The sequence below is a fragment of the Ostrea edulis genome, chromosome 4 (assembly GCF_947568905.1).
Source record: "Ostrea edulis chromosome 4, xbOstEdul1.1, whole genome shotgun sequence".
NCBI lineage: Eukaryota > Metazoa > Mollusca > Bivalvia > Ostreida > Ostreidae > Ostrea > Ostrea edulis.
The window spans coordinates 23,297,580-23,309,561 of record NC_079167.1 but is presented as its reverse complement, the minus strand read 5'-3'; the positions used below and the strand labels follow the sequence as shown (position 1 = coordinate 23,309,561).

Here is an 11,982-nt window from a genome sequence, read left to right as displayed (position 1 = left end):
ATTGAAATATATAGTATGAAATATCTCTGTAGTATTCATATTAATGTGAAAATAGATAAACTTCAAACCGAACAATTTTACACCAGTTTTAAAAAATCTGCAACAATACCCGCCTATACCCCTCACATGCAAATGGTCGATACAATCTATAGATAGAAAACTTCCAAATTTTATTCAAAATTAGATACGGTTGCAATAAATCAAAAAAGCAAGCAAAAAGACGAAAAGTGAAGAGATCCATACCTGAAGTAAATGCATGATGAACACATTACTATCGCAATGGCTACCAGCACTGCTGATATAATGTAAATGATCGTTGTATATTTATTTCCAAATAGATCTACAATTAAATGTACGAAAATCATTGAAATTTCTCCTTAACATTTCTTAAACACGACGGTTAAGTCGTGACATGTGTGTTTTTTTTATCTTACCTTTGAAGGCATTGGCTTCAGTGATTTCCGTAGCTATAGACGTATAGTGTGGATCAGTGCGTGGCGAATTACTCTCCTCAGTTGTAGACCGATAACGGCTGTCAGTACTAGGGGTCAGGGAATTCTTTTTGTGAGTTGGTTTTGTCTTAGGTGTGCTTTGGGGTTTTGTTGGAACGTTGGAACGAGTTGGTTTTGTCTTAGGTGTGCTTTGGGGTTTTGTTGGAACGTTGGAACGAGTTGGGTTTGTCTTAGGTGTGCTTTGGGGTTTTGTTGGAACGTTGGAACGAGTTGGTTTTGTCTTAGGTGTGCTTTGGGGTTTTGTTGGAACGTTGGAACGAGTTGGGTTTGTCTTAGGTGTGCTTTGGGGTTTTGTTGGAACGTTGGAACGAGTTGGTTTTGTCTTAGGTGTGCTTTGGGGTTTTGTTGGAACATTTGACATCTTGCTTTGGTAGTTTGCACTGACTGGAACATTTGTATTGTCCGTTACACGTTTCAATAACTTCTACGATAAAATTAAACAAAAGGAATGAACATAATCACTAAAGAGCATCTAAAGATTCTTTTGAGTCATATAGGACATATTACACAATGAAATACAACTTGTTCGAATTTTATTTACCCGTTTTTAATTAGATACTCACAGGTTCACATGCAGCTAGTCGAAATTCACCGCAGTTTTCAAATTTGCAATCATTTTTGCAACTTTGACAACGTGTTGCCTCTTCTATATCAGACTCCTCTGAAAATGAGTCCAGAGTTTTATTGAATTGGTACTATTGCATGATCGATAATAATGTTTCAAATGCAAAAGTTTAACTAAATAAATATTCAAAGTATCGTTCAAACAGGATCATTGTCACCTTCATTTTCATATTCAGCGTCATACTCGATAGTTCGAATACCAAGCCACACCGCTTGGTTGACTGAAATGTTATTGCTGGTACAGACATTCCATGGATTCGAGCTTAAATCGATGTCAGCTTTCAGAGTCTCAGCAGAAGTGTTAGTTGATTCCTCCACACACTTTTTAAAAGCGGCTTCCCATGTCAAGTTTCCTTTGATAACTTCAAATGAAAGGATAAGAACATCGAATGCAAAAACGATATTGTCTTTCCCAATCAATATAATTTTACCTATCAAAGAACAGTGTATGGAAGAAGAGATGTAATTATTCCTAATGAATATCTATAGTTATGTCACTCGAGAAACAGAATTGAAAAGTAATTATACCAAGAACATTGCAAGAAAAATCAATGTTGTCATTCCAAATACGTGTATGTCATTTAAAGAATGCGAAATGTAATCTTTGAAAATGAATATAATTATAGAAAAAAAACTTTGAAAATTTAGGGTGTTGCAATTGTGAAACTAAAATTTTCTTTACAGGACAGGCACCAATAATGAAAATATTTTTATCATTCTAACACTGGTCGCGGTGCCGTAATGTTGAGGGTGCTCACGATTTGCGATCCAGAGCCGCATAATCTTCAAATGTTTAACTTTGGAGGTGATTGTTCCTTCGCGAAGTGTTCGGCTTTATAAGTGAAAGTTGCGGTGTTTTGAATATGGCCCTAAAAACGAAGGTCCCGTGCCATGATAGGAGAAGCTATGATAAATATATCACTGATATGCCTTTTAAGTGGTATGCATAGGTTAAAGTTTGTTGCACGTCACCTAAAGCTGGGGATATATCTAGACATCTAATTTTCATCGTTTTTGCCTTTGATACCTTTACCAATTCTAATATGTGATAGATATTTCCTCATGAATGCAATGCAGGTATGAACAATGTGTGTATGAATCTTGATACATTTTTACATTTATATTTTAATGGCTGGGAATTCCAACAGAAATGAAAGTATATTGTAAATATAAAATGCTAACACCCTTTATGAAGTGTGCTGGTGTTAAGCGTCGCAGTTAATGTCCTCATGTATTTTCAAAAATGAAATCATTTGTTATATATCTTACGAAATTCTTGATTGGCACGTTTTAGCTATTGCAACGGACGTAATTTTGCGACATGTAATACAGATGATATATCACAGATGAACATAATTATACTACCTCTATTTGTACAGAGTGCATGTCCCATGGATTCACAGCTAACTCTACTAAATCTGGTTGTATTGTGTTTGTCACAAAGAAGTTGAACACATACATCCTCATCGTTTTTCGATATGCCTACATTATGATCAAAATACTTTCATAAAAATACTATGATAGCAGATATCATAATAGCAGAATTATGGAAATGATGGAATCGATTTTTAAAAAATGAAATACGTACGATGTTCTGACTTTGATTGATAGAAGTCACCGTCTAAAATAAACAGAATATGGAAGAAACGCAAATTATGTAGGTTCACATGCCACAGAATAATATTATATGCACTTCCAGATTCTGATTTTATGTCAGATTCTTTTGTATTCTCTTTATTCGTTTGAGCCAATTGACTCATCGGTGTAATGATTAAGTACAATAATTACATACAGGTAATTCGGAGAGAGAGAGAGAGAGAGAGAGAGAGAGAATGTACAATGCAAACAAGTAGATATGTAAAAATTAAACATCAATATGACTTTTATCCCGTAGGGACCCATGTTATAATATGTCCTCAGTACCCCTTGCTTGTTGTAAGAGACGACAAAATGGGGCAGTCCTTCGGATGAGACCGCATAAACCGAGTAACAATGTCACAGCAGGTTTGGCACGATAAAAATCCCTCCCTGTTCAAAGGCCGTAAGCGCCGAGCATAGGCCTAAATTTCGCACTTTTCACTGGAAATGGTAACGTTTCTATATGAGTGAAAGATTCTCGAGAGGGACGTTAAACAATATTCAATCTTTCATTCAATGTGACTTTTTCTTAACAGAAAGAGTAAAGTTTTCTTAAATATGCACCATTTGCCCTTGAAATCTACATATCAGATATTTTCCAGATTTTCGTCCCTGAAATAAATCTTTTTGATCTGCTATTGGTCCTACAATGTATCTTCAGGCCGTTTGGAAATGCTTAATTCATGACTATCATTTTCAAAGGGCATGACTAACTTCATTATTACGATGAGTTGAGGAAATGCATGTATATCCATTTAAGAAATAGATGAAGGAGAACATTGCAAGAAATAATTAATGATTCGATACTTTGGTGATGCTAAACAAAATGTCTATTCTCAATGATGGTGTTGTTAAATATAATTTTTTTTTTTTTTTTTTTTTTTTTACATATAATAGTTTATTTCATTTTAACAAATATGTTGATCACGTCATTTCTATTAATCAATATATTCCAGCCTTTTAGTATTTGATTTGTTCTTGGTTTATGTTTGAAACATTAAATCAGTGAAACTCCATGAAATATGATATAAATATAGGCCTAAATTGCAATGATTAAAAGATGTAGGAAATGAGACTGTAAAGATATGAATGATTATTGGACATTCGTCGTTATCCTAATGGGTACATGTATATAGCTTTAATAATCTTTCTTCGATCATAATCCCCTCGCAATTAATTGCAAATAAAAGTAAAGGGACCGGTTGTGCGCACGCGCGCGCGCGTGCGTGCGTGCGTGCGTGCGTGTGTGTGTGTGTGTGTGTGTGACACTGAACTTGTAGACACTCTACAGGCCATATTTTGCTTGATTGATTTGATACTAATGATAATTTTCATTCATCTGTTGATTCGATATATCCCTGTGAACTCGAAATAAAAGACACCACAGAGTAATCCACTTCTGCTTCATACTGAGATATTTTATTGAAAAAAGATATTAACGGCAAACTAACAACTCAACTTTATGATAGACGGGATGATCTCAGCTTCTCCATCATAATTACTATAAGTATTCTGGCAAATCTATTTTGCTTTCTATGATGGCTGATAGCGGGCAAAGGTTTACACACGTTTTGCTCATAGCGTGTACACCGTTTCCTGATAAATCGTTGACATCTTGCAGTCATAACTCAAGTATAGAATGGTTGAGCAAAATGTTGTTTGTAAAGTGTCCGAAGTAAACATGTGTTTACTGTATGCGACAATAAAAGCTGTCGTAAATAGTTTCTTGCATATTTCATTTTGTTGTAATGCAAATACCTGAGGAGTAATTTCAAGCCTTTCAAACAACGGTTGAACTTGGTAGTGAGGACAATGGTATCCATGGCTTTGATTATAGGTGGTTTTTCCGCATTTCCAAGAAGATTTTATCTATTAACTGACATAGTTACTAATTTCACATTCCATATACCTCTATTTCTTCCTTTCCTGGAATTTGGTGGTAGGTTTGATACAGGAACAGACATATATTTGTGCACTTTAGAGAATTTGTTCTCTTTGCAGACGGTAGTGTATAAGAAGGTAATTGAAGTGTAAGATATATCATAGGTGAACCACGGCAACTTGTGGCAAAAATTACCAATATCAACAAATTTCTTATTTGAGCTGGAGATTTTTTAAATGATAAGAAGATATCATCTCTAAATCTACAGCTATAAGATATTTGAGTAGAGGTAATTTCATCAGTATTACCAAGAAAGGGGAAGAAAAGGGAGAATGAAACAAAAAAATTCTATATTGAAATCTGATACCACTTTTAAAAGTAGAATGTAAATGAAGCTTTCACGAACGTTTTACACTGATAGTTTTGTTGTAAAGTGTACATGGAATTTTGCAATGACACGAAGACTTTACTTATACATGTAAATTGTCAGGACATTTTCAATGTAATATTGTACACGCTACACTTAAAACATTGATGTAAACTGACGGCCGCTATCGGCCATCGTAGCTTTTTCATATCGATTAAAGCTTTGCCATCAAAATATGTAACCGTTTTCAATAATATAAAAAGAAAAAGTTTCAATTCACCTGGTGTCCCCTTAGCAACATTTCTAACTTCAGAACATAAAAGTATTTAAAGATAAAATATATGCATGAAGTCATTTAGCTTACCATCAGTTCGGTAAACGTAGAAGGATTGCTTATAATCACAGAATCTCTTCTTTGTAACATCGGGTAATCGTTTAGTGGTAAAAGCCGGAGGTTCAGACAGACATGCACACGTCTTCTCCTGGACAAATAGGCAAGTATGATATTCAAGTATGAAAGGTAAAGATAACGAACAATGATCAATCTCATAACTCCTATAAGCAATACAAAATACAGAGTTGGGCAAACACGGACCCCTGGATATATCAGAAGTGGGATCAGGTGCCTAGGAGGAGGAAGCATTCCCTGTCGACCATTCACACCCGCCATGAGCCCTATACCTTGATCAGGTAAATATGGTTATCCGTAGTACATGTAAGTATCAAAATATATTTCTGATAATTAGACATTGTTTATCAATGTGCCAAGAACGGCCTGACAATCGGTATGAAACACGTCAGACAGCCTTTCACCCAATGATAGGTTGTATTGGCAAACTAGATCGTTATAACGACCATATAATTTGCGAAATACTGATTTTAAACGAGACTGTTCAAACCCCTGCACCATCATCGTGTTTGTCAGTAGCCTGCTTCGATTTAGAAACTGACCATAAGCAGAACAAGATCTTGTGTATCGAATCAGTTGAGACATATAAAAACCAAATGCAGCTGATTATGGAATATTGCTACATAAATATGGGAAGTTGATGATGGAGAAGCTTAAGGCCACAACAAAAATAAATTTCTTCTGCAGTTGATGTTTTTGAATAAATTCTGCTTCATAGGAATATAAAAATAAGTCAGCTAACAAAGGAGCATAATTCGTGTCCATGGGAATTCCAGCAGACTGTTGGAAGAGCGGATCACCAAAGAAAGGTGAAGATAACCAACAGTGATCAATGTAAAACTTATACGGTACCAATTTTGATGCACCAGATGCACATTTCGACAAATAATGTCTCTTCAGTGATGCTCAACCGAAATGTTTGAAATCCGAAATAACAATGAATTTTTAGAGCTATAATAGGGAAAAACAGTGTTGCAAAAAAGTGGAGTCATATTCGTCTGAGAATAAGAGCTATGCGTGAGGGAAATAATCCCTAATTTTGAAATGAACTTCTAAATTTTATCACGGCAATTAAATATGCATCCGTATTTTCAAGCTAGTAACGAAGTACTTAGCTACTGGGCTGTAGAGACCCTCGGAGACTAACAGTCCACCAGCAGAGGCCTCGACGCAGGGGTCATAATCTCACAAATATATTGACCACGAATATATTGGCAATGAGGAACTCCAGCATATTTTTACTTCAGCTTCAGAGTACTTGTGTGTGGAATCAGATTGGCATTTAACAAAGTAAATTTTGGATGACTAATCTCTAGATAGGAATATTTGCGTTTTCCATTTTTTGTTGAAGAAGCAGCTGTATATGATGTCAAAAAGTCTAGTCTTTAATTCATCGTGAGGAATGGTGTTGAAAAGTCATACGTTTTGATGTTGTTGATTTGAGAACAGTTTTGTGATTTCAAATTTACTAAAAGTTCTTAAGAATCGACATTTGATTTACACCACTTCTGGCAGAAGTAGTAGCACAGTACGTTTGAAGTTTCGCCTTCACCGCTGTTGATATTTTCGTGAGGATCAAAGATAACGTTTTGGTAGAACATTTACTGGATCCAGTAATGTATCTTTGTGAGGGTATTTATGAAGTTTAGGAATCCAGTATAGGTACGGTAACTCATATTCATTCGACCCATTGACTAGGATATTAAATGTGTCTAAAGCTGAAGTATGTAAGTGAAATTATCGTTATTTAAAAAATGTGTTTATACTTCACGCATAAAGAAATGGGATGATTTTGATATCGATATAAAAACGCAGAGGAAATTTATGCTACATCAAGTCTTAACTGTGTAAGCTATGAAGATTGCCTCACCAGCGTATCGTTATTAAGTGCAATTACTTAATGATAGAATAGCTAAAATATAAAGAAGTTCATAAATTCAGTAATACACCTTCTCAATCGAATACATTTATCAGGTAGACTCCCGGCTAGCAATGATTTTATGCAAAGAGTGGTTTATAATATATTTAGATATATCGACGACGTTTTGTCTATCAATAATAACTTTCATTCATATGTCGATTCGATATATCCCTGTGAGTTCGAAATAAAAGACACCACAAAGTCGTCAACTTCTGCTTCATACTTAAATATTTTATAAAAAATAGACAATAACGGCAAACTGACAACTCAACTGTCTGACAAACGGGATGATTTCAGCTTCTCCATCGTCTACTTCCCATATTTATGTAGCAATATTCCATTATCACCTGCCTATGGTGTTTATATCTCTCAACTGATTCGATACGCAAGAGCTTCTTCTGCGTATGGTTAGGTTTTAAATCGAGCCAAGCTACTGCCACACAAGTTGAAGGTACAAGGGTTTCAACAAACTCGATTGAAGTCAGCATTTCGCAAATTCCATGGTCGTTATAACGATCTAGTTCGTCAATACAACCTATCATTGGTTCACATGCTGTCTGAAGCTATGCCCCTGATGCCACCTCTGGTGTGTCCAGGGGTCTGTGTTTGCCCAACTATGTATTTTCTATTTCTTCTAGGAGTTATGAGATTGATCACTGTTCGTTATCTTCACTTTTCATATACTCGTACCTTGACAAAGATGGTAAACTGCTGGTTTCCAGAAATTATATTAATTAAGAGCTTGTTCTGCGTATGGTAGGTTATTAAATCGAAGCAGGCTACTGACAAACACGATGATGGTGCAGGGGTTTCAACAGTCTCGTTTAAAATCAGCATTTCGTAAATTATATGGTCGTTATAACCATCTAGTTTGCCAATACAACCTATTATTGGGTGAAATGCTATCTGACGTGTTTCATGCAGATTGTTAGGCCGTTCTTGACACCCTGATTTTGACTACGGACTACTCCGTTTACCTGATTAAGCTATAGGGCTCACGGCGGGTGTGACCGTTCGACAGGGTATACTTACTCATCCTAGGCACCTGATCCCACATCTGGTATATACAGGGGTCCGTGTTTGCCCAACTCTCTATTTTGTATTGCTTTTAGGAGTTTATCACTGTTCGTTATCTTCACCTTTCTTTCATGCAAATGAAAAAAGTGAAGATAAAGAACAGTGATCAATCTCATAACTCCTGTAAGAAATACAAAATTAAGAGTTGGGCAAACACGGACCTCTGGACACATGCAAATGCTATGATATACGGAATTCAATCCAAGTCTAGTAGTTTTGCTTACCCCTTTCCCCTTTCCCATCTCCAAACGTAACCTATGGATTTCTATGGTCAAAACACTTTTTATTTCAGTACAAGTTGCTTCAGAAAAAAGGCATATTCTTCCCGATGAAAACAATAAAACAGCAATAATGATACATTTTTCAATCCATCTACATTGATAAAAACCTAAATCAAATATGATCTCAGTAAACATTCGAGTAAACAGTATCATTCCTTCTCTCTACCATCAACGTGTATTGAAATAAATCAACATAACTACTATGATATAGTTAGCATTTTTCAGCACATGGTGGTCCTTACAATGACGGTAATAATGGGAACTGGTGCGTTAAGATAATCATTCTTAACTATAACATAGTTTGTGTACTTACCTTTATTGCAAATGTATCATATCCGACTGTTTCACCCAGACAAATATCTTGACATTTGCCTGGTGATATTTTTTCTTTCGTTGTTTGATTAAGCTTAGTAAGATTTTTCACCGCTTCTTCGTGAAAACATCCTAAAATATACATTAGGTGTATTGGATGATATTTCTTATTCATAACTACAGAAACCTAAACAAAGTTTGGGTCAATTTGCTATTGTAATGAAGATAGACTTTCTTATTTAGACGATTTGTAAAAGTTATATAAATATAAGCTTACATTTTAATTGTGACCGGGGCGGGGGCTAGAGGTCCCATCGTACCTTGACCGCGTCAAATCCAAGATGGAAAAATAGACAGCGGCGACTCCTTCGCCGAACGTTTGGCATTAAGAAGTGATAGTCGTTGTATTTCAAACGAGACGTTTAGACAGAGGTCTCGTGTTGCGATTGGCTTTGACATGATACAGAACTCTTACTGTTACAACCGTGAGCATCATGCATGGTCAGAATTTGTGTCGCTTTACCTACAGCTGGTAACGTCTTGATATGAGTGAAAATTCTTAAATGGACGTTAAACAAATAAAGAAGCATACAAAACATAAATAAAAAAATTATTTATGAAACTTCAAATTCGTACAAAATGTAAAACATAGCATTTTCTAAGATCCTAAGGTCTTCATCTACAGTTTACCAACCGACTGTTGAAACTGAACTTGAAAGCTTACGTAGTGTGATTTTACTGTAAGTCAAGACTAGATGCACGATCACAACAATAACTTTATATACATAATCAACTTTTTTCCTGAGAATATCTTTTAAAATAAAGTGAGAGATTTGTTAGTTCCATCAAGGAAGGAAGACCTCGCTTTATTTTTAGTTCACGAAGTTTGTTTCCTGGTGTACCCATTGTTATACAGTATTCCACCGTGTACATTAACGACCATAGACATATTTTTGTCATAAATTCAATTCGTAATTATCATGTTAAAGAGGTTCACACCTGACTTTGGAGTAATGTCAATTGTTTGGGAAATGTATTTTTTATTTCTACATTGAAGGAGAATTACGAAATTAAAAAGAAAAACTGGGGTCGCAACGCTTGTTATTGAGCTATAGTGTTCTGAATATGACCTTTTTGCACTTAAAATTTATTCAATTAAACTTGATTTTTCTGTTAATGTCAACACAACATAAGCAACACAAATCAATCATTACATAAGATAGATACATAATCATGTCCTCTAACAGCACAGATGAAATAAGAAATTAATGCTAGTAAAGGATATAAATAATGACCTTTTTGCACTTGATATACGAAAAACTTCATGATATCAAAATTGAGAGTTTAAAAGGACATATTAGGAGTAATGTCAATTTCTAAAATTTTACACAATTTTCAAGGTCTGATCTTCCAATTTAAATTGCAACTCTAAAAAGTGGGGGTTGGAGATCAAATTTTTGAATTATTGGCGAAAATACTGAATTTGTATACAAAATTTTGAGTAAATTAATTACAACTTTTTTAAGAATCGGTGTTCTGTTTGGAAAAATATATCAACCAAGTTAATAAATTCCAATATTTCAATAGTTCCAAGTCTCAACTACCTGTATCATGAATTATAAAACTGAAATACACGTATAGGGGTATAAAAATAGACGATACATTGGATGAAAAAAAAACTGTAATATCATGGAGAATTAGAAAGTTTTGATTAGTGAATCTTTCCGCCATAAAATATAGTCCTTGTCAAACTCTTTCAAAATTTGAATTGACACAAAATTTTTCAACTGGATAGGGTTCAGCAATAGATGTGTAATATATTTGCACCAATGGTATCAGTATTGAACCAGTGCATACTTAGCTGTAGCATCCTGCGCAGTTATACTCAAAAGCTTAGGAGCTAACTTCCTTAATATGAAATTAGATTATACAACATAACATAACGAATTTATAGACGTTTACTCCTTCATTGAATTAATTTCCATATATACCACTAATTGTTTAAAAAGTCCATCTCTCTCATCTTTTTCGTTAGTCTTAACATTCCTTATTTCGTCACGTGAGTAAAAAAAAGTGTTTCCCCCTGATTATATATAGACTACAGAGTACAAAACCATATCAAAGAGGAAGGATGGATTAATTCATCAAATCAGGAAATCCAATACAATAGACTTTTTTCTCAGATTCCGGTACCAGTATGAATTAACATTATTCTACAGATCTGACAGTTACCCAACGTTTCTTATAATTGATAGAATTATAACCAAACCATATGAGTGAATCAAGCGACTTCTCTTTGTATACACTCGAGTCCAGTATTTGCCGGTTTTACTGGCGGTTGGACGTTCATTTAAGTCCAGTTTTGTCTTCCTTGATATCGTTCCTTTATCTTGACAAAACCTTTGAGCCTCAATCCAGTTCATTGTAGCATTAGACATTAACTTGTCTGGATTTCCTAGAAAACAAATGTTGATTTAGATACTCCCATTGATGAAAAAACCTTTATTTGTATTCTAAACGTACAAAACACTTTAAAATACTTACAAAAGGTTAATTTTCGTAACAATTATTGATAATATTTTCATACCTTTTTTTATTGCCATGAGAAAAACAAGATAACTGAATAATTTCATTTTTCTTGTTCCTTCCTTCCTTGTTAACGATTAGTTTAAATATCCTGCTCTAAATACGAAGTCCAACATACGCTATATACACTACGAAAGTCCATTATACATGCTTTTAGTCATTCTCATGTCTTGTAATTCACATAATGTTTAAATATTATTTCAAATCAAAAACTCTCGAGATTATTTGATTTTATATCAAATAGTCCGTATTAATTATCGTGCGAGGCATTTTTCTCTCACTTTACCTTGACCTGTTGTTATGTCTGTGTGGAGTAATGGCTGTTTTTGATCTAATTTTACTCTTCTCCTTACTTACTGTATTTCATCCAATC

The 11,982-nt window shown here is 34.6% G+C and overlaps 1 protein-coding gene across 6 annotated transcripts in view; it reads right to left on the bottom strand.

The window, feature by feature from the left end:
* Positions 1-11,911, bottom strand: part of LOC125670291 (uncharacterized) — a 45,747-nt gene extending 33,836 nt beyond the window's left edge. For 2 of the 6 annotated variants that reach the window (XM_056162282.1, XM_048905388.2), the window contains exons 1-10: positions 11,611-11,906; positions 11,293-11,478; positions 9,025-9,155; positions 5,388-5,505; positions 2,725-2,757; positions 2,502-2,618; positions 1,295-1,498; positions 1,076-1,173; positions 435-936; positions 244-340 (exon numbers count right to left, since the gene is read on the bottom strand). In XM_056162282.1, coding sequence (XP_056018257.1) covers positions 244-340; positions 435-936; positions 1,076-1,173; positions 1,295-1,498; positions 2,502-2,618; positions 2,725-2,757; positions 5,388-5,505; positions 9,025-9,155; positions 11,293-11,478; positions 11,611-11,656 — 1,532 coding nt within the window. In that variant the 5' untranslated portion in view covers positions 11,657-11,906. Of the gene's footprint in view, positions 1-11; positions 147-243; positions 341-434; positions 937-1,075; positions 1,174-1,294; positions 1,499-2,501; positions 2,619-2,724; positions 2,758-5,387; positions 5,506-8,654; positions 8,752-9,024; positions 9,156-9,300; positions 11,479-11,610 lie in introns of those variants that run through there. The other 4 variants (XM_056162283.1, XM_056162284.1, XM_056162286.1 and 1 more) reach the window with 4 other exon arrangements.
* Between the last annotated feature and the right edge of the window lie 71 nt (positions 11,912-11,982).